Here is a 24,662-nt window from a genome sequence, read left to right on the forward strand (position 1 = left end):
ACAGGTAACAGGTGGTGATCACAGGGAACTCTCTCTCAGCTATGCTGAGAAACACATTTCACTGGCAATGAAGTGAGGCTCTGAACCTCCCTAAATACCAAGTGCTGTACCATGACTGGCCAGAGAGAGCATGTAACAAACTAGGATTGGGCGAGGAAATCACATGGCTGGAGGCAAGATGGCGGCGCCAATGCCAAACAGAATGGAAGCACTGCCAGGCCTCACCAGCCCAACGTGACAGCATGCCCACACAGAGCCATGCACAGCCAATGCCCCTCACCACACACCAGCACCACTGCCCCCTGCTACAGTGACCTCAAAGGTAATACCCGTCGACCACCATTCTCGAGAAACCCTGGTCGTGTCACAGCCACTCATTCCACTAAGACTATGAGGAGTAGTAGAAACATTTATGTGCATGATACAATGCTAATGAGTGTGAGTGTTTCAACATCACGGGTATGCCCATCAGTGTGTGGCTTATACTTTGACCTGATGATAGAATACCCTATTTCCACAGCATCTTTCACTATGATTTATGCATGTTCATGGGTGGAATTTCACCACAAACCAATTGAGAAGCCCATACTACACTACTGAGGTTTCTCTTTCTTACATGTCCACAGGGAAAGATTAATACTTTTAGAGGCCGTAAACAATTGAAAGATTTTTGTGCCCCTATATATATTTTGCTCCCCCCCCAAAAAACAAAAGAATAGTTATCTCTAAAATTCTCACCCCCCCCATCTGGCAACACTGTACTGAGCACCACTGCACATACTCTCAGTGGACCATTGAATAGGATAGCCGACATGGCTAAGACAAGAATGATTATGTGAGCCTCGGTGGGCCGTGTGGCAGTTTACAAGTTACCAAATTCTAATTTTGTTGTATACCCAAGATTGATGTTGTTCATTACACTCTACTATTACTATTTTGTTATTATTTTTATTATTGTATGTAGCCCCTATTTGAGGAACCTGGTTCAGCTGCAACATTTGCAGTTTTGCACCATATGGTCCATGGTAAATCCGGCAATGCAAAATTTCTGTGGTGCCCCCAATCCCTTGATGCCCTAAGCATGTGCTTATTTTCCTTAATGGTTAATCCAGCCCTGCATGTACATAAGGAAATAAGAATGATGAATGATGCGAATAGTCAACAAATGACTTTTATTCTGAATAAATGTGACATAACCACTATCATATGTGTTTACTGTTGGTTTATATTGTATGAGTACCATTTAATGTGTTATTCCCACTTTTTTGATTGGTTGTGTTCTAGTTTGAAATAAGGAGACATTTCTGGAGTGATAGATATAAAGGCAGCTTTGGTCCATCTTTGAAAACTGATAATATCTTGTTTATTGAGTTCTGAAATTTAGTGGCTGCCTGTTAAACAATTCAGATAGGTGGTGCAGAAAATAAATTGTGTTCCACGGTAATGCCTATTTTTTCACCTCTATTGAAAATAATTGTATTCAAAACTAAACTAATTTTTGATTAAAAATTTTGTAGAACAAAAATCCTTTAGTGCAGCTCCAAAAGGTGGTGTTCATTAGATTAAGAACCTCTTTTAGATTTCTACTTAAATCAATTTGTGGGGCATACTCATTTCCATGTGTGCCATGTATGTAAACATTTTATAAATATTTAATTAGATTTAAGCATAGTTATACTTGCATTCCATTGTACCTGGAGAGGTGGAATAGGGGTAAGCAAGGGTTAGCTGAGTACAGTTAGGGCATCTACATGTAAGTATTCCCCATCCACTAGAGATGCAACCTAAAGAGGTTTGGAAGCATCCCCATATACACATTTTAGGAGGCGTATCTATTGCAGGTCTCATCATTTGTGGGGATGATGATAATAAGGACTCCAGCAGCACTATCTATCAGTTTCTTGTTTGTGTATAGATCCCTCCAGCAGGTAGTTTATTAGAATCATGGCTGTATTTAGCCAAGTTGCAAACTTCTATGCAAATTTCTTATTTAGAATTTCCATGTGGCTTATCCCAGGAAAAAAAAGAATGATATTGTCATTCCAGGCAGTAAATGATGTGTGTGTGTGCATTTAATTACATTTTATAGAGAAAATGCGACTTTCGCATTTACTGTGTTCTACTTACTGGAATGACTTGCCCTCTATTAACCCTGCTGTTTCTACTATTTGTTTGTACTGTTTGGGTCAATGTTACCCATTCCTTACTTTTTTTTATAATTTTAAGAAAAATATGTTTCCTAAAATATTAGTACATGAGGTCAATACACTCTTAACAAACAGAGGATAAAATACGTAATAAAGTAAAAAATATTTGAAATTAAACACACACTAGAAAATTTGTCATTATGTTAAAAAAATTAGAATGAAACAAATAAACACACTATAAAATGTCATGAAGCAAAAAAAAAAAAAAAAGAAAACATTACAGGTAATTGAAACGTTCGTAATGCATTTCAGATTTTTATGTTTATTTACAAATTTGAAAAGAAGTAAGTAACATGTGACTTGCAAAAATGTTTCTTAGAACTGGTATAGTTGTATAACTGTTATTTGTAGACTTGAATATGACCTCAAATGCACTCTTTACGTCATTTATTTCTGCATGGCATATCTTGTATCACCTGGAGCATTTTTATAACATTTGCAGATGACAGTCTTCAACGTTGTTGCATTGGAACCAATTTCCACTGAATGTTACACTTTTATTAATGTACTGTGCATATGCAACTGGATTGCATAACATTGTCATTGTTTTGCTGTCTTCTCCTTCTCAATCTTGCTGCTCCTCCAAGTTTGCTGATTGTAGCCTGTCTCTAGCAATACTTTGTGCTGAACATCATAAAAAGCCATAAATTGCCCCTGGTAACTACAGTATCTCGCCAGAATTTGAAAATGAATAAAAAAATAGATAATGCCCTAAATTTGTACCCCCTTCCCTGTGCAAGATGAGTAATAAATGTAATCTGTGGTGATTCCATGCACCTGGGTTTGCATTGGTGTGCCTTATCCAAGCAAAAGAGCATGGATTTGAGGTTACAAGCAGAGTTGTTCGCCTTGGTCAATAAGGGGAAAAGTTGGACTTGCCTAGTTTTGCAGCTCCAAACAAGACTGAAATTGCAAGCTTATTAATATGATTTGAGGGAATATGTGGGGTGTTCCTTGATTTGCAGAACAGCATATAACAGTAACAACATCTGGAAAATGGGCAATGTGTATTCAGATCAATTGTTTGCAGCAGCAACACTATGGCGCTCAAAATTCAAGGCGATTCCTAAAGTTTGGTGCAAAACATTAATTTGTGTCAGTATTTTGGTGAATAGGCATGAATAGAATTTCTAGGTATATAGATATCTCTAGCAGTACATGATGAGTTATGTAAAAGATAATGACCAAGGATATGCCAGGCAATCCACAAAATACACAATCTACATCAAAGTGTTTAGTTCTGATTAGCAAATTTATCATACTATTAGAAATACAGATAACTACTGTCAATCCATGCTGGTTACCTGCAACCAAAAAATGAAGCATTTAACTGACTGAACTTTAAAATGCCGAAACTAGCTGAAAGGTGGACCAGGTGCTTCTAAATGAGATTAATGAAGAGCAATTGATTATTTTCAGGTAAATACATTGCAGAATCTTTTAATTTGGATTGTGCAAAGCTTTATCAATTCAAAGAAAAGAGATTACAGGTATATATCAATATTTCTCTGGCAAAGTGAAGCTTATTGAGAATTATTCCATCTGCTTCAGAGGCTTAATGTATTTTTAATGTTGAAATGATCAGATAAAAACTGTTACTTGGCGACCTGTTGGGTACAAAATTTAATGCTAATCAAACATTTATGGAAGAGTATTGAGTTATTACAATACAATTAAGCTGGCTAGTAATCATTTGTGCGGAAATATATTTCTCACTTCCCATAGCTACTAAGCAAGAGTGTAATGGCTATATCATTAGAATGTACAGTTAACTTCCAACTAGTCATGGAACATTCTACAGTATTGTATAAGCAATGCACATTGTATGAAGGAATAGTACATCATATGTGTTTGATTATTTATGTAGTCATTTAAAAAGTAAAACATTAAAATATAATTAAAAGGCTATTTTAGAGGCATCTACCCATGCAAATACTTCCATCTATTCTGTAATCTCAGCAAGTTGTTAATCTCTGTGAAAATTAACAGAGGTGTCTTGAATGCACTGAGACAAAACAAATTACTATTACAATGATGAGAAATACTGTAGGTAGAAATAGGAAATATTATGAAGATCCAGAAATTATATTTGCCCAAATTTTGCAGAATTTCGGCTGAAAAATTTTGAACCGGGCCAAGATTATTATTTTTTTTCATTTTTTTTGGTGATTCTGTTTGCAATTGATTCTTCTCACAATAGCACATTGGTTACTATTATTGCCTCACATTGTTGAGGTTGTGGGTTTCTTTTCAGACCAAAGCCTTATCTATGTGGAGTATTAATGCTCTCCCTGTGTTTGCAAAGATTTCCACCTGGTGCTTCACTTTCCTTCACTTCTGCAACAAACAGAAAATAAAACATTTGTAGTTTTGGGGTGTTTGTGTGCTAGGATTGTTCCACTGTACTTTTTCACTCATTATATGTCAAGTAATAATGGTTGGCAGCTATAGCTTTTTTTGGACATTTTCCTGTGGAATTAGTACAAACATTAACTAATGACTCAGAACTTACAGTTTGTACTTTGTAATTATCACCAAGGTGCAGCTTTTTCCTCAGATCAATCAACATGTACATCATCATCAGAACATCATCATCAGCAATGTTGGATGTACAACTAACATGTTTATCTTTATTTTTGGAGCTGCCATTTCATCAACCAGAGGAGGTGATATTGCTTTTCCATATTTTGGATAAGGGCCAACTTTCCAAGCTTTGTTTGAGGACAACCTTGGAACAAAAGTTCAGTTGAGGATGCCCAGGAATCAAAGCTTGGGATGTTGGTTTTGATCCAACATAGGGGACAGCGTCATAAAATAGACATGTTAATTATACATCTAGTGTTGTCCTCTTTGTTGAAGGTGGTGGGGATGATGATGATATGCATGTTGATACTTGAAGGAATGAAGTCATAATCATTTAATGCCTGTAATAATTCAGTAGGAAAATTCCAAACCAGCCACGGCTATTGCCAAATACCATCACTATTGGAAGTATTAGATGGAGAAAAAAACTACAGCCAATGCATCCAAGAGCCTTTAAATAACCTCCCACTTACCAAACATCCTAGCTTTAGAAATTATGCCTTTCAAGTTTGTTGAATCTACATTGGTAGATTTTGCAGAACCGAGATGGTACCTACCTAGTTTGTATTATTTTTCAATTAAAGTTGTACTAGTTTGTTCACACTGACACTAAATAACTCTAACATTTTTACTTTTATGCTCCCTCTTTATTTTGATTGTGTTGTACTGTCTATACCCACAGAGATTGTAGCTGGTTTATAAGATGTCACCAATACAAATCAGAGCTAATATCCTGTGAAACTGGAGCAAGTCACAGCAAATCCCAATTCAAAAATAAAATGTAAAGAAAATAAATTTCAAGAATTGCACCAATCAGTGTATCTGGATCTTCTTACAACTCTAGTTTCTAGTAACTCACTGGAATTCCTTGTAACCAAGCATACCTATAATTGTACTTAAAGTATGGTCTGTAAAAATTGAGAGGTGGCCATACAATTATAGCAAGTGCTCTTTTCATGTGAAGCCTTTTGCATCAGCTCATTTACATAAAACGCCTGATCTTAAAGTTACATATATAGGTTCTACTTTAGGTATGCAACCTGTGAATGCCATCAATCAGTATATGATCAGGAGAGAGACTAGTTGCAGCAAGCAAGCTTTAATATGTTTTGTGCATAAGATCTTCCTGCTCAACTTGTCTCTATTTATTAAAGTGTTTTGACATATGCCATGTGAGGATAAGCATGTTTGCTGTTACTTCGTCCACTAAGCTGCACCCTTTTATCTCCAATGTTGACTGAAAACAAAATTTAAACTCATCACTTTTTATCTAGTACATTGAATGTAGATGACTTCAATAAATGTATGTCTCTGGTCCCTTCAATCTAAACAAAAATATATTATTTTTAGATTTTCAGCCTAAAATAGTGATGCCACTTGTGAGTATTAATATAATGACAGCAATCTATCAAAGTACTTTTAGTTTCCATGAGTTATTACTTTAGTCTATTTTTGCCCTTTCTAAGTAAAATGCATTTTTTTCTCATTTTCACTTCTTCCACAACAGAGTAGCATACTTTTTTAATGAAAACACAACTTTCATTGCTAATTAAGGGGTCTATGTATTAATAATCATGGTACTACCATGATTATTATGTATCCATCTTGCCAGTAATATTTTACATTTTTAATGGAAATATCCCCGCTATGTACCAAGGGGAACTCGCAGGGACAGCATTTGTGGTAACCACTGTCCCTGCGAGTTATGTCCCAGGAATTTAGGAAGTGAAAGACTTACCCGAGTGTCAGCTTCTAAAGCTGGCTGGGGGCTGCAGGGGAGAGATCGAAAGATCTCTCTCCTGCACTTGGAGCCTCCATAGGCTTACTGTAGTTTACACCATCTGAAGATGATGTAAACTACCGGGACTAAACTCCGAAAAGCTTCGCTTTTTGGAGTTTAGTACATAGGAGTCAGATCATAGTCCCCATTGACAATAATGGGGACTGTCATCTGAAGTGCTAATTAGCACTCTGCCAGAGATTTCTGTGAAATCTCCTGCATTGTGCTATTAGAACATAGCAACAATACATAAAATTATGCAGAGACTACAATTTCTGCATAATTTTATGTAAAAATCAGCTTGATACATATGCAGCTAAATGTAGCTAGTTTTGCAATTATACACATGTAGATATGAGCAAAATTTTAAAACTGGCGAGCAAAATATTTACCTCATTCCATATTTGGCCAACATGTTTTGTATGCTTTGATCATGGCATTTGGCTTTAAAAGCTCTAAAATAGCCACTCTAAACAACAGTATGAATTAACCATGTTTCCCCAATATATTTATAGACTAAATGCCATAAAATGCAAATTTACAAACACATTAACGGCAGAAGTGGAATGTAAAAATTGTATTGGCGGAACTTTGTAACTCTGCAAATGTCCCGCTCCACATAACCCCCCTAATCTTTGGTGGCCAGGGTATAGCTGATATTCAATGCATCCACGATATACTTACTGCCTGCTCCCTCACTCTGCCGCTAGTATTTATGTATGTACTGTATGTTAAACCAGTCTATCAAGTTTCCTTCCTAATGCTATGAACAAATTAGAGTGCTACAGCTCCCATAAACTCTTCCCTATAGCTAAAAGAAAAAGCCAGAGTAGGAAATTGGTGTTGAGAGGAGGTTTAAGACAATGGTCCACACTCTGACTGCCAATTCCCCCGGCACACTCTGACTGCCGATTCCCCCGGCACACTCCGACTGCCGTTCATCCGGCACACTCTGACTGCCAATTCCCCCGGCACACTCCGACTGCCGATCACCCGGCACAAACTGGCTGCCAATCAACTGGGTCTTATGTACCCTACAGAGAGAACAACCAGGGTAAGGGGATAATCAGGGACATCAATTGATCTCTATTTTAAAATCTGCTACTGCAGTGCTCACTGTTTTGTAAATATAGGGTGATGCTCCTTTGGCTGTTCTATGATCTCTCATAAATACTGTACAGTACATACTATAATGCCAGTCACATTAAAGGAAGATTAAGCAACCTTTCTAATAATTTAAAAGAAGATGACCATGTCACTTATGGAAGAAGAAAATAAGTTAATTATTTATTATACTTTCCATATTTAACAGTCATTTCATGTATTTGAGGCTCGTTACAAAGATGACAGGTAGACTTTATTTTTCCTTACCTGTCAAACCATTTCTCCTTTTCATTCAGTGTAAACACACACAAAGAGATTCATCCCTTCCTTCTATTTACCTTCTATTTATTTGTGCACTGATGTGGGTCTGTGTGTCTTTAAAACAAAGGCAGCTATAACATGCATTGTTTTTAACTGTGAATGATACAAAATATCAAATAGTAATTGCTCAATCTATTCTTTGATATGCATGCTTAGGAGAATACAGACAAAAAGAATTAAATGTAAATTGTTCCACTATTCATGAGTGTCTGGCAGATGCCAGGCTGCGACATAACTGTTTATATTTGCAGGGAACTGATAACCCTTATCATAGAGACGCAATGCATATCTTGCTCTTCCGATAAACTCCAAGGCTTCAGGCCAGAGTGATGCAATAAAAGAGCACATTTTTGTTCCAGAGAATTTGTAATTCTACTGTCAGAAATAATGAAATTTAAGTGTCTCTCTGAAAAGTACTGAGCTTATTCTGAAATATAATTTTGTATTATTTTAGGAAGCTATAAAAAAGGAGAAAGAAAATCAAACTTGGGGTTGAACTAATGTATAAAGGACAAGTAAAGGTTAAAAGGGTATTAATGAAAGTTTCAAAGAGAATGTGTACCTGGGACAGATAGATAAGGCAAGAAAATGGTGCTTCCTGGCTCAGTAAATGATGTGAAGCATTGATAGTATGAGTTGAGATTGTTGCCAATGTGAAAATAATGGTCCATATTATCAATGGCAGACAGTTTGAGGAAACAAATTTGCAGGGTGTGCAGTTCTGAAAGGGAAAGGATGTGTATAATCCCTTATCTTCTTATGTGGTTAAGGTGACAAATCAATACTTTGGGCATGGTTCTAAAGGCCTGTCCTCAAGAACAGTTTTGCAACTTGAGAAATCTCTTTGCTACATTACTTCTGATGTCCACAAAGACAGCAGTAATATAACACACTCTGGAGAAGAATGGTGAAGTTATAATTCTCTCAATCTTGAGATACTTTTCATATCATGGAACATACTGTAGCTCCAGAAACTACTCTTCGAGATGAACCCTTAAGAGTTATGATCAAGGCATTATTGCCTAAAATGAAGCACTGCATCTACTAATAATTGACCAATACAAACTGCATTCTGCACCCATTTATGTGGTGATGTGCGTCATAGTGCATAATTCAAAGTTGTATGCTAATGCCGCTGCTGCATCTGTTTATGCAACAGCTATACAAAAATATGCAAATGTCACAGAGATTGGAAGATGTATTGACATGCCTACTGGTGGCTTTGCAAATCCAAGCATCTGCTTACAAAGACCTAGCATCGGTTACAGATCATTCGATTATTGCAGTCCTGCGTGAGCTTATGGTTCCACAAAATGGCAGTGGGAGCCATATTTCTTGCTTATGCAATTGCAGATGCAGGATGTGTGCCCCCGAAATGGTCATGACACGCCTGCATTGTATGCCACCACACCCTATTACCTCCCCCAAATGCTCCATGACTGTCATTGCCACTGTGAGCAAAAGTTGCTGTGAGCGACTATGGGAATGTATCAGATGCATGTGCAGATTGCTGATAATCGCTCAACTGCAAAAACATCGGCATAGTGTCCAACTCTGTATCAGGCCCTAATAATTGTCTTAAAAGAACACTACAGCATAAAGCAAGACAAAAGATAGCAATCAATGAATATTGAATATGTTGTACACTGGGGAGAAAAACAGAAATATTTTTCCATCAATATTGGTGACTCTAATATAAGAAATGGTATGTACAGAAAAATATTACTCACTCTTTTTATTATTCCAGGTGTTTTGGCCAATGTGTTTCGAAGTCATGCTACGTGCAGCAGAAAAAGTAGGAAATGGTGCATATTCGATGGGCCAGTAGATGCAGTGTGGGTGGAAAATATGAACACTGTTTTAGATGATAACAAGAAGGTATGCCTAATTAATGATATTGATCTTCAAATGTACTTTATATATTAGAATATTACTGACACATTTCACAAGCCATATTAATAATTTTTGGCTAAAGGTTTAAATATCCTACTTAAAGAACATTAATAAAAGCACAATATGTATCATCTTAAATTGAAGCCTTGGGGTGGGGGTTCTAAAGGTCATTCATGAATATTAGGAAACTGTTATGTACACATAACGGTGTAATAGTATCTTGTATTCTATATGGGAAACACATGAACAGTTACAGTATAATATCTTTCAGTTATTTGATATATATATATTTTTCCATCTTTAGCTCTGCCTGATGAGTGGAGAAATAATTCAAATGAGTCCCCAGCAGAACATGATTTTTGAGGTGCTAGATCTTGAGCAAGCATCTCCAGCTACAGTGAGTAGGTAGGTGATATGTGCTTTGGAATGATCGTCAAAATGACTCTACAATGCATGGAGAACCTGTGATCGTTTATGTATAATTTGGCTACAATATCTTTGTTATTATTAAAGCGCCTTCTGAAACTTATGGCTAGAAAATCTTGTCAACATTGAAAATTAACTATATTTAAGAATCTAACTCCTTGATGTATAGTGCACTGAAATAAGGTTTAAAACAGGGGCGTATCTATAATGGGTGCAGGGTTTTCGGTAGACATCGGCCCCTGGGTCCAGAGGGGCCTGCTTAGCACACCATGCACACATATTTCCTAATACTTACCGCTCCAAAGTCCCACGTCGGGTGTCACAGCGCTGCACAAAATGCCTGGAAAATGGCTGCCATGGCCATTTTCCCGGTGTTTGTGCATGTGCAGTGAGGAAATCGCAGGGAAAATGGCAGCTGCACCATTCTCCCGGTGACCTGCACATGTGCAGAAGACTCTGGGCACAGACTAGTGCCTAGAGTCTATTTCTTCATTCAGTCCACTGCCAGATGCCGGAGAGAGAGGAGGGGGCTCCGGACGGGGAATGAACATGGGCCCCCTCCTCTCTTAATATGACCCTGGTTTAAAATTAGAAGTGAGCAAGGCAACGGGCATTGGTTACAAAAATGTTAAATAATAGGATGACAATGTGTCAACCTGAAAAAGTAAGTGTTATGCTGACACATGGGCGCTGGGACACTATAACAGCTGCAGCTGGGTGGTCTGAGGTGTCACCCTATAACACCACAACAAAACAGAAATATCAAATAGGTGACAACTCAAATGCGCTAGTGACACCACAATAAATGTGTCAACCTATTTGGGTTAGTTTTACAAATTTGGGTCAATTTATAAACCTGGCATTGGTGCACAATGATTAGTCAGAAGTTTGTCATTCAAACTGTGGTCAGTAGAGGAAGCAACCACAGAAGAGAAACAAAAATTAGGGGTATAATGTTCAGTATCTGAGATGTAAACAGGACAAGATTCAATTTAAATAAGCAGCCAATTAACTTGACAGGAAAAAAAGTTCTACCAAAGACAATTTACAAAAAAAAAATACATAAGGCTGGTGCAAGCATGGCGGTGCACGCAATGGTGGCATCTAAAGAATCAATGGCGGTGTTACAGCATGCAAAGATTCTGAAAGTGGGAGTCTCAGTCCGTATACAGTTAGATGCAGGCTACTACCACCAGGGGAAGACAGATGCTAGCATTTGTATATTATCGCAGCCATGACTGACGCAAGGACCAGCATCCACCTTTGAATCAGGGCCACAGTCTGAATCCATCTTCTTATTTCTACAGAAACCTGTCTTCGCTAACTCCAAACAAAGCGTTAAGATGATGCTATGATCATTAATCTTTTTTCAATTACCTTTACCTTTGTAATTCTTTATACTTATGTATAATATTGCATTTTTAAAATGTTATCTGATTAAAACATTCTTCTAGTATTCCTCGGGGACGAATGTGACCTTAAAAGATATATTAATGTTTTTGCAGTTGAGAGATTATGTTCCACTATTGTCATCTCTTTATGTTTAAAGGTGGATTTGAATAATACAACATAAGGTCTTGAATTTTTTATTAGTTCTTGCATGCTTTTTTCAGGTAAACAATGCAGATCGGGTAACATTTAATGGCGATGCACATTGGAGCTGTGAAATTGTGGTTTACAATTTAAATAATGTTTAAAACAGCTGTTTTGAAACTGTGCAGTTGTGTGGCATCATCTGAGACTTATCCCAGTAATGCTTTTTATTTATTTTTTTGCAAATGATGTGTGTAGGAAAATCTTCCTATATTTAAATCTATTTTTTTAGTAACTATCTATTGATCCACCTCTTCCAGCATATTATTTCGTTAACTTTATGTGTGTGCAATTTCTGTACATACACGTACATATAGGTATACGTGCCCATCTCATTTATTTATATGTGCATATATATTGAGAATAGTATGCTTCACTGTGTGATACCTATCACCATACATACGGCTCTTAAACTGCTATAAGAGCTATGTTATATTTATGTTGTATTATGTAGTTGATTTGTTTAATCTGTCCATCCCACCACTGCCAAAAGATTGTATGGTACCAAAAACAGAAACCGGAAGTGCCTACCAGAATCGAAGGTGTCCAACCAGAATTACCAAAACCGGAAGTGACAAAACCGGAAGTATAACACCAAAATCTGGAAGTGTCACATTGAAAACAGGAAGTGCCAAAACCAGAAGTGCCATTGTTAAAAACGTAAGTTTCAAGTGGAGACATCATAAGTGAAGGATTTTTAACCCTGCATCAGGTGCACCTCTGGGACTCCCAGGTTCAGGCGCAGTGCGCCTGACAGGCGCCTGTTATAAAATCGTCATTAGCACCTAATTAACTCAATCCTAATGCTTTTAAAGTGATCAGTGACCTTCATTAGGGTGTACAAAGAGAGAATATATGGAAATCTGATTCACAAAACCACAGTTATTAACCGTAAAGCAAGTAAAACAAAAAATACTAAAGTTTAAGAGGTGCAGTGTGCCTAAGAGGCCACCCTGGACAAACCTACATATTTCCGCAAAATACCCTTTGTAACTTTCATTCATAAAATTAGCAAAATACACAAAATTGTGAGAAAATAAAAAGTCAAAAGTCAGACGAGTTCGGGCACAATGAGCCAGGAAGGTTATTACTGTACTCCACGCAGGCGGCAGGAAAACTGACTAGAGGGGTTTTCTAAAAGCACCTAGAGATAGGAAGGTACTAGGAGGGGCAGGCTCCTGCGCCCCCTAGCGGCGGAGATGTGAATAAGAACAGCTTTGTGGCGCCTTTCAGGCCAGCTGCACCTGATGCAGGGTTTAGGACGATGCATAGGATCAGCACAAGGACGCACGCAGCACATTGGATCACTAAGTGCTGTAGTGGCCATCACAAGTGTGTATCAATTTGCCAGCAAACCCTCTTCAACCCTATTAGCAGTGGCGTAACTATGGAGGGTGCAGGGGGTGCGGTTGCTATGGGGCCCGGCGGCTTAAGGGGCCCGCCGGCCCAGCGATCGCACCCCCTGCACTTTCCATATGCCGGGTGCTCGCTGAGATTGTGTTACCAGCGGACGCCCGACTCCCACTCAAACCCCCGGCGGCAGCCGGAGGACGGAGCTCACTCCGTCTTCCGGGTCCCGCAATACACTATGGGAGTGACGTCATGACATCACTCCCATAGTGCCGAGGAGCGGACGCCGGGGACGGAGCTCAGGAATGAGCTCCGTCTTCCGGGTCCCGCAGTGCACTATGGGAGTGACGTCATGATGTCACTCTCATAGTGCTGAGGAGCGGGCGACGGGGCGGTCGGTGGCTTCACAGGAGCTGGGATAAGGTACGTTTTTTTTTGTTTGTTTTGTGTGTGCGCACGTGCCCGTGCGCGTGGGGAGAAGTTACTGGGATCTCACTACTGGGGGCATTACAGAGGGCTCACTACAGGGGGTCGCTACTGGGGGCTCACTACTGGGGGCAGCTACTGGGGGCATTATAGGGGGTTTACTACAGGGGGCTCACTATTGGGGGAAGCTACAGGAGGTCACTACTGGGGTCTCACTACTGGGGGCAGCTACAGGGGGTCGCTACTGGGGGCTCACTACTGGGGGCAGCTACAGGGGCTCACTACTGGGGGCATTACAGGGGGCTCACTACTGGGGGCAACTACAGGGGGCTAACTACTGGGGGAAGCTACAGGGGGTCACTACTGGGGGCAGCTACAGGGGGTCACTACAGGGGGCTCACTACTGGGGCAGTTACTGGGGTCTCACTACTGGGGGCAGCTACAGGGGCTCACTACTGGGGGCAGCTACAGGGGGTCACTACTGGGGGCAGCTACAGGAGGTCACTACTGGGGCAGCTACAGGGGATCACTACAGGGGGCTCACTACTGGGGGCAGCTACACAGGGCTCACTACTGGGGGCAGCTACAAGGGGCTCACTATTGGGGGCATTACAGGGGGCTCACTACTGGGGGCAATTACAAGGGGCTCTCTACTGGGGGCATTACAGGGGGCTCACTACTGGGGGCATTACAGGGGGCTCATTACTGGGGGCAACTACAGGGGGCTCACTACTGGGGGCACTGCGTAAGGGGCACCATTACAGTGAGCATTGCATAAGGGGCACCATTACAGTGGGCATTTAATGTTTTAGGGGAACTACTGTGGTTATTGTGTAAGACCTAAGTTAGGGGGGGGCCTTAAAAATGTTGCTATGGGGCCCAAAAAGTTCTAGTTACGCCCCTGCCTATTAGCTGACTACGGTTGAAGTGTCTGTACCCAGAGTTGAGAGTTGCATACTTTACCGCACACTCCAGGATCAAATGACCAGATGCTAAACCAGCCACTCATCTGGTTCTGGGTGAGTACTGCACTTTATTTAGGCTATCATACAGTACCACAGAAGGAAGATACAGTGCCATACACATGTACAGTGCCACTATACTGGAGCTTATCCTCCCCACTTTCTGGACATTAATGTTTGATTACGTAAGTACCACTTTATGTTGTGTATCGGTACTAGGAGATTATAAAGCGAACATATTTAGATGTACTTTATTCATAATACTGTTTCTCTTAACAATTTTATTCCTGTTTACACTATATGTAACTTGTTATGCCTTTTAATAAAATATTTTTATTGCACTTAATCTATGGTATATTGTCATTTATTATTATTATTATTATTATTATTATTATTATTATTATTATTATTATTATTACTATTATATATATATATATATAAAATCTGCCCCGGCACTCCCAGGCACCTACCAACTTCAGGCGCATATGTATATATGTATATATATATATATATATATATATATACATATATATATATATATACATATATATATGTGTGTGTGTGTGTCAATTTTATTTTACTTATGTGATTTATGCCAGTCAATACTGCACAAAGTAAATAAAGCCATTACATTTTAATTGAGGCTGCGCTAAGAGTCCCACAAACACCATATACTTAATTATAGCAATCTTTTATCATACTGTACAAACAAGGTATGTAAGACATGCATTGGGAAAATAATGTATATAGGACATATATTTCATGTGAAACACTGTTTTTTTTTATTTGGTATTTTGAGGTCCAGCCAATATCATAATACAGATTGAAAAAGTTGTATTGAAACAACCAATAAATCATATAATCTAAGCTTTACTAAGCTTATTGATGTTCTGTATTAAAATTGTCTTCCTGGCTCACAAAGTGATGAGATCAGTAATCTTATAATTAGCAGGCGTTCGTCTAGTTCAATCAATAGCTTTGCACTAGTGGACATTTTAATGTAATCACATTTTATTAGCTTTCAATTGTATATTTAGAGAAAATGCTATCTAGATTTTTATTTATTAAATAACAATAGGAAAACACACAAAATATTTTTTTCCCATCAACTAACTAAGCTTAAATAAAGATTTGTATTAAGTAGATTGTAAGGAACATTATTTAGAGGGTTTGATATGCTAGATGTGATTATTTATAGGGTTTAATATGCTAGATGTGGCTATTTTTAGAGTTTTACATGCTAGATATACAATACAAACATGTGGTCAATCTTACTGTACCAAATTGTGGCAATTTTCTAACCAACCCTTAAAGTTGAAATAAACCCAAAAAATTTTAACGCTACACAAAAGGCATATTTTGATACATCTTAAACTGAACCAATACTACAAAACACTAACACCAAGATATCCGCTTACGCTAGGTGTCTGCCATTATAATTGCTCTCAGAGTAGCATGTGTTGAGATTAAATACGGCCAAATACTTTCAACATTGTTCAAAATGTGTTAGATGTTGTTTCAGACCCTAGAAGGAATTTGAACATTGAATATAGGTTGTCTTTAAACATATTGTGTATCATGCAAGGATGCCTAAACAGAAGATGTATATAAAAATAGAATATTTAAGACCACATGCAGAGTCAGAGGCATAAATATATCTGCACCAGCTGCATATGCACCAGTCAGATGTACATACACAAAGATACATTTACACCCAAACATGTCATAATAGCTTTCAACATTTTTTTTTAAGCAAAATACATTCGCTCATAGATTTGATTTAAATACTTGTGGTATTATTTTATTTTCATGTAAGGATAAACATTGTAAAATAAATAATTAAAACATGTCCACAAAACCATGTAACATACCATATAAATCCATATAACATACCATACAAAATCATAGAACATACCATATAAATCCATACAACATCCCATATAAAATCATATAACATGCCATATAAAACCATATAACATACCATATAAAATCATATAACACCATATAGATCCATATAACATACCATACAAAATCATAAAACATACCATATAAAATCATACAACATCCCATATAAAATCATATAACATGCCATATAAAACCATATAACATATGTCTGATTAGTAAAGTAAAGCTCAAAGATATATTCACACTCAACCAATCAGAATTTATCAGCTAGTACTGCAACTGTCATCATAAACAATGCAGCTTTGTACCACCACTCAGGCACTCACGGTATGGTATGTGTCTACATGCTGATTTGTCTCACTTCTGAAATATGCACAAAAATGTGTCACGATGGTGCTGATATCAGTTGCATATATAAGTACAGAGGAAACACCATTCACCACATATATAATAAGATCTTACATTTCAAATGAAGCATCTGTTTTCTGATCCACTGTTTTATGATGTATATTAAATCTGACTCTGAGGAAAATCCCTGGCAGACCGAAATGCATTAGGCTTGTGACAATGAATCCCCAGGGGACGCTGCTGGGAGAGCACTCAATACTGACTGACTATGTGGATTTTGGTTGCCGGTACCCAGATCACACTACCCCTTACCATCAGTGGGGACAGGTGAAGAGGGATAGCCCAGTAGGGATCCCTCAAGGGAGGATAACTACAATTAAGTGGTGATATGACTGTTTTTTATATATAAAATGTGAGTGTAATGTGGAAATAAATTATTATAATTTTTTCTTTTGAGATAACACTATTGTGGCAATTTCTTTCTGCTTATATATCTTTTAAGTGCCAAATACCACATCAAATGGCTAAAGATATGTTCTGAGACCTCTTGAATACTTAAGTTGGAGTATTTGTGCTGGATTGAACATACATCATAAAACAGTGGATCAGAAAACAGATGCTTCAATTGAAGTGTAAGATCTTTTATATATGTGGTGAATGGTGTTTCCTCCCGACTTATATATGCAACTCATATCAGCACCATCGTGAGACATTTTCTTGCACATGCACTTAATTGGAAGAACGGTGAAGGTTCCTTGTATTCACAGGGTGCCTTTTGAAGGTGACTGCCCAATTGTATAGATCTATTGTTTCTTTAATCACTTGTCAAATATGTAACTGCGCTCTGATTGCAATCATGTGTATTTGCATGTTGCTCCCCCACCCCCACATTCTCCAGATGTAAAGAGGACTACAGAAGTAGGAATTTACCTTTATTCTCTGGCATTCACAGAACAAATTGCATGTGTCATGCACAGCAAATGAGTGTACACTCAACTCAGCACTCCACCCCCCCAAAAAACAACAACAACACATTTTCTCCAGATTACCATTTATGGCGGACCCTCTCCTCTCAGGTGCCTCAGCTCCTTCCCAGGGCTGAGCTCCAAGTGATACTCAGTGAGTGAGGGGGTGGAGCCAACTGAGAGCTCAGCCGTGGGGTGGAGACGGAGGCTGCCCACTGACATGAGCCACATTGTCAAAAAATTGCCATTTACCATGTGCCACTTTTCATTTTAGTGAAAATGCATCCTACTTATATACATACTGTAGCTGTGGGCTCAGCATGCATTTTTTTTTACCTAAAAACCTTGTGAAGTCATCTTAATTTTTAAAGAATCAAACAAGTTTAGTATTTTTCTGTACAGCAACATTGCAACTGAGTGGCCAATGCACAAGGGGCCTGATTCAGAGATGGACGCTCTGAAAGAGCGCTCGCTCTGAATGAGGGCATTTTTTTTCTTTTTTTGTGCGGCCTCCTGGCCACTCGCATCATAGCTGTGGGTGACCACCCACAGCTATTGCGAGCGGCCAGGATGATGGTCGCGATGGTCAAGACCATTGCGACCATTGGGGCTTGGGTTGAGACCCTTGTGGTAGGGTCTCGTGGCTGCATGCCCCAGAGAGCTTCTTGCTCTAATAGAGCCAGAAGCTCTCCCACTGACATCACTGGTGATGTTGGTGGGGCCGCCCACAAATGGCAGGCATTCGCATGGGAACACCTCCGTTTGTGAAACCACCCCCCGCCACGCCTACAAAACAGGCCGAGCTGACGATCAACATCGACAGCCGCCCCTTTTGTAGTGAGCCACGGAGCGAGAGAATTTCTCTCTCGCTCCAGGGCTTACACATGTGCAGTGCGGCCACTGTGCATGCGCAGAGCACACCATCGACCTGCTCACGAGCGCTCAAGCGCTTGTGAGCGAGTCTGAATCAGGCCCAAGGTTCATAGCTGTACAGGGTCCACAGCTGTTCCATCAATACTTAGTAGAGATGTGTGCCTACCCTCGTGTTTTGGTTTTGCTTTTGGATCTGGATCTCCCCTGATTTTGGATCTGAACCTGGTTTTGGATTTTTTTCCTTGGTGTTTTGTTTTTCGGTTTTGGTTTTGGATCTGGATTTTTTTCTTAAAATATCATAAAAACAGCTAAAATCACATAAAATGGGCCTATCTTTTGCTTCCTGTGTGCATATTAAATGGGCTTAACGCTAATTTGCTGAGAGCCGTGACAGATGGCTCTCTCAGCCAATCAGCTTTAAGGCCGCTGAATACAAAACCTCGCGACCCAACAGCGGCATCACAAGGTTTTGCCTGGGGTGAGGGATCCGGGGCAGGCAGGGAGATCTGAGCTTGGCTCGGATAGCCCCGGATCCCCAAAATTCGGGTGGGTTCGGTTCTTTGAGAACCGAACCCGCTCATCCCTAAAACTTAGTGGTGCAAAAAACTACCTGTAAGAATATTGCAAGAATATTGTGCAGGTTTCAATCTACTTAAATGTCAGATCAGTGTGATACGAAGCCTTACCATATGACTGAGGTGGCCCTGTGTGTGTGTCTTCCTCAGAGCACTCTCTTATATGCAAATGTTTATTGTAATCTAACAGAGAAGGCATCTGTTACTGTAGCTTGGTATTGCTCATGTACAATCCAGACAGTACATGGAAATGTTTATTAGAACATAACTAGGTGGTGCGCAAGATTGACATTAAATAGATGCTCATTTATAGCACACTACCCAGAGATAAACATAATATAAATACCCTAGAGACATGTCTATTTATACATTTAAGTATTGTACAATGTGTTACTAGTTGACAACATTGCAATTGATTTTAACTATCTGTCTGTGGTTCTCCTTTATTACTTAATTTTCCCTGGAATTTATCCCAGTAAGGGAAAAAATCAAATTAGTTTTGACAATATTGTCACATCTGACCGCAAAAGTCTGTGAGCTGATCTTGTCATTTCCATTATATAATATAATTCCCGTATTGTGTTTCAGATGTGGCATGATTTATATGGAAGCTAAGGACTTAGGATGGGAACCCCTGACAGAGTCATGGCTGGCTGCAAAACTTCCTGCAATGCTTACTGCAGAGGAAAGACACACTGTTCAGGTATGACCACAGCTCGCCATGTTAGTTCTGGAAGGAAAAAAATATTTTCTCATCCAGTCTAAACAATTTCTTGCTTCCTAGACACGGTCAGCATTTCAGCATATAATAAATAACCCAGGCGGTGGACAGGACATTTTTTCTTTATTTTAAGACCCTTACAGAAGTAATCATGCTTCTTGTCAGGTGTCCTACAGATAAAGACAAATGCTCTGCATTGCCAGACTGTCTACGCATTTCAACCTAAAACAATGAAATTCATGATTGCTGGATATTCAGAGAACACCATTTGTCTTGTCATTTGGGCTTGGATGACCAAACTGCAAAATGTAATATTTTCAACTGAAAATACACAATTTATAAGCCTGTTTTGTTTAAATTTCAATACTGTAATAACAAAATACTGTTTAATTCTGATTTAAAATGATTAAATAATAAGGATTGTTTATACAGTAGTTTCAAAATTAATTATTTTATATTTTACAAGTCAACAATATATCAATAACCCCTAAACATTTTCTATATCCTGGAAAATGTAAAAATATCATGAAGGAATATTATGCACAAATGTTAAAAGAAACATGAAACAAACATACATCTGGTGTATTCTTAAAACACATTTCATATGCAGTGACTCACAAATGAAAGGGGATGCTAGAAAATGTGTGTTAGATAATATAATAACCTCTTTTATTTGATTTCCAGTCACTGTTAGTAGAAGCTGATGAAGTGTGCTCCAGAAGTCATGCTATCAATAACTTTGAAGGAAATAACCTTACTAGGTACATAGTCTCATTTAAGAAAAATGCTGTTTCAGTGGCAGGGCAAATAATAATATAGAATATTCCACTTTTCTTAGCTTTCATTTATCTCACTTATCACAAACAAAGGATTATTATAATATAATAGATGTGCAATGATCCCATTACAAACACAGACCATCATACCAGGAGGTTTATCTTATCAGGAAAGATAATTTATTAGAAAGGGCCTCAGGGTCGTCTTCATAAAGCCAGTAGCTAAAATATAGGAAGCCATGGGAATTGACCTGCAGACTCAAAAGCAATGGCTATGATCGCCTTAGTTTGTGTTATTATGTAAAACTGAAGCTTTTTCTCGTTCCTGCTTGGGGATATTGACTTTTCTTGTAGAACTTTAAAACAAAGTATTACTAAATTAATGTGTAAAATGTATACTGTACGTGTTTGCAGTGGCTAATGTATTATTCTCCTTTTTAATGCTGTGAAAATGTTTTCTTGCATTTTTAAAGCAGAATAACTCAGTTCATGATTATTTCACTATATCTCTTGAATTTCTTATTAAAACATATACATATATAAGTATTTTTCTTATTAATAATAATAATAATGATAATAATAATAATTGAATCAAACCAATAATAATTTGAGGGCAGAGAATAAAACAGTATTGTTTGTCTATAAAAGGATAGGGTCTTAGATCTTCCATGCACATCATTACAGAAACAAATTTAAATCCACCCCATCATTCCAAGCCTTCAGTTCCCCTTAAAGAATTTGGACCTGATTCTGGAACCCCACAGAACTTTGAATGTGGCTGCATTTAGCAGTTTCTCACAGGCTGTGCATATGTCGCAGGCTGCATTTACATCTTTGTGAATGTATGCAGGATTCAGCGTCATATGGACCTCAAACATTTCTCTGCAGTCGCTAAATGGTGTTCTCGTAGCAACTGGGTGCCAACAATAATGCAAACGCAGACAGGAGAACTATTTTGTGAGTGTGTCAGTGTGTGTCAAGGCATGCAGCCAAAGTTGCTTAGTATTGTGAGCCTTATGTATGCATTGTAGCCTAAGTTAGTAGCATCTCCTGCACTTAACATGGGGAAGATGCAAGTGTCTTTAATGGCTGCTCATGCAAGGAAAAGTAGGGCAATGCAATTGCATATGCTTTAGAGCATAGGTAGAGTTGCATTAGCATTCAATTTGTATTTCATTCACATTCTGTTCACACCAGGCATCTGAAGTTGTGTTCGCAATACGTATGACCAGCAGGCCCTTTACTCCTAACATTCTATATATTTTAACATGTGATTTGGAGAATGTTTTTTTGTTATACAAATGAATTATGTTTTTTGTTGCAACTAAAGCCAGTTGCCTGACAATGCTCCTTCACCTCATTGCTGGACTGATTGCTACACTGCCCTATCTCATGATTTACATTATTTCTATTAACTGGTCCTTTAATACTCATATTGCTGCTTTATTATATCCTGTTCTCAAATTACTGCTATAATTGATGTCATTTGCAAATACTGACATACTTCTTTTGATTCCTACATCTAAGTTATACAAATTAATGAATGATGGAACATGGACAAAACACATCTGGGGGAATTTTCCTAAAAAGTGGAGGTTTTTTTGGTGCTTTTCAAACTGCCAAAAATCATCAGTACAGATCACCAGCAGTTTTCAGCACCAAACTGCAGGATCATCCTTGTGTATGGAAAGTGACAACTCAAACTTCTGGTAACGTGTGGTTGATTCAAATCCTCATAAATGTTTACAGCATAATGCCTTGTGATAAAACATCTGTGTTTTTACTTTCCATTATCTAAGGGAAATAAAAAGTAAATAATGAAAAACAAAACATGTCCTCCCCTTTTGTCCATGCTACTCAGCATCAGGCCTGATGAGATGCCTTTACTGAATGGCTGCTTGTCAACTATGTGGGACAAGAACTGATTTGATAAAGAGAGCTCCTTGAGAGTAATCTACTTAATCTAAATAGATTTATTTTTTTCCCTAATGGATTACGTCAGATTAAAACAAGGAGTAGATTCCAGGTAAGTATTTATTAAGGAAACTGCAACATAGAAAATATTATGGAGAACACATAAAAAATAGATATGGGGACCAAATAATTTTTTACTTCGTACATAGTAGACACAATTACTGTATTCTCAAAGTATGGGGTACACTAATTTTACTTTTACAATAATGGGACACAATTACTTTACTCTTACCGTAAGGGGGTATAACTACTTTACTCTTACAGTAAGTGGGCACAATTACTGTATTCTCATAGTAATACAAATGACGTAAGAGCGGGCACAGTGATTAAATAATTTATCTCTGCTACCGATTAACCAGGAGTACCATGGCTAAGTGGTCCTTATGATTAGTCCGGGCCTCTCTCAGTGCTTGGGACTCAATCACTTGTTTGTCCCTCCCACCCTACAGTAAGGTGACCAATACTGAAAGTATTAATGACTGATAGCTCAAACAGCATGCAATTTGAGCTGTCTGATCTATCAGAACCACCTTTTTTGTCTGGTCGTTTGGGAAATTGCACTGTGGTATATTTCATATTTTGTATTCTTAACATGTAAAATTGAGACTACAATGTCAATATACATTGGAACCTAAGAGAAGAAGGCATTCCCATAATGAGGAATATTTTTATTATTTTCTTATCATCTTTATTTTAAGATTGTAATTTATATAAATAGTCAAACCAACTTTCCAAATATAAGATTAAACACTATTAATATCCTGTTTTCATAAACACCAAAGATTTTGCTTCAATTTCTTAAAGATTTATTTTAATATGATTTGATCTCCATAGCAGGCTAAGCCATACCTTCTACTGTTTAGCTCTTGAAAACATGTTAAGCCTTATAGTGTTTTATATCAGAGTGCTTGTAAACAGAGGGTTACTAGCACTTTAATATTGCTTACAAAATATACTGTAGTTGTTGAAGGATTTTCTATTGCCTGCTCACAGTATAGTAAGAATAAAACTCAGTTAGTTGGTATTTTTAATTTAACATATAAATTGATTGCAGCATAACTGTCTCTACTATCGAAGGACCTAAAATCATTCCCAGTTTTTCACTACCAAGTTTGACCAATTCACTAGCACTAAAAAAATTATGAGAACAAAGAGTTTTCATACTTTTGAAAACAAAAATTAATTTGATGAAATTTTAATGCCGGTTTTAATCAACAGGCAGATGATGAGAGGTTCTCATATTGATACATTAATTATTTGATTTTAAAGGAAATACATTTATTTAATCTAGTCTAAAAGAAGATAATTGAAATATGGTAGAGAGAAAATCAATAAAATAATTGTGAACTTTATTAAAAAAGGAATCTGAAAAGGGTCATTGGATAGTGATAATGTTCAAGGATTACTATTATAAAGAATGCAACAAAGTATTGACTGGCACATTGTTTTATTTACAAATAGATAACAAACTCACCACATAATGAAACTTGTGGCTAAAATCTATTTGAGATGCTGCCTTGATAGTTACTTTATATACTGTGCATTCCAAAAGTATTCACCGCCCCTTGGCTTTTTACCTTTTTTGTTACATTGCAACCTGTAATTTATTTTTATTTTTAATCTGAATTTTATGTGATGGATCTGCACAAAATAGTCTAATTTGGTGAAGTGAAATGAGAAAAATTTATATAAAAAAGAATCTTTATAAATAAAATTCTGAAAATTGGCATGTGCATATGTAATCACCCCTTTGCTATGAAGCCCCTCAAAAGTTCCGGTGCAACCAGTTACCTCCAGAAGTCACATAATTAGTGAAATGAAGTCCACCTGTGTGAAATCTAAGTGTCACATGATCTGTCGGTATAAACACACCTTTTCTG

At 37.9% G+C, this 24,662-nt stretch overlaps 1 protein-coding gene across 1 annotated transcript in view; it reads left to right on the forward strand.

The window, feature by feature from the left end:
- LOC148538322 (dynein axonemal heavy chain 3-like) overlaps positions 1-24,662 on the forward strand; it is a 1,025,530-nt gene that overhangs the window by 333,959 nt on the left and 666,909 nt on the right. The window contains exons 20-22 of the mRNA XM_088455384.1: positions 9,743-9,873; positions 10,193-10,293; positions 19,900-20,014. Of these exons, the coding sequence (XP_088311510.1) occupies positions 9,743-9,873; positions 10,193-10,293; positions 19,900-20,014 (347 nt within the window). The remainder of the gene's footprint in view (positions 1-9,742; positions 9,874-10,192; positions 10,294-19,899; positions 20,015-24,662) is intronic.

The sequence above is a fragment of the Taudactylus pleione genome, unplaced genomic scaffold (genome assembly GCF_031769625.1).
Source record: "Taudactylus pleione unplaced genomic scaffold, aTauple2 ptg000040l, whole genome shotgun sequence".
In the NCBI taxonomy this organism is placed as follows: Eukaryota; Metazoa; Chordata; class Amphibia; order Anura; family Myobatrachidae; genus Taudactylus; species Taudactylus pleione.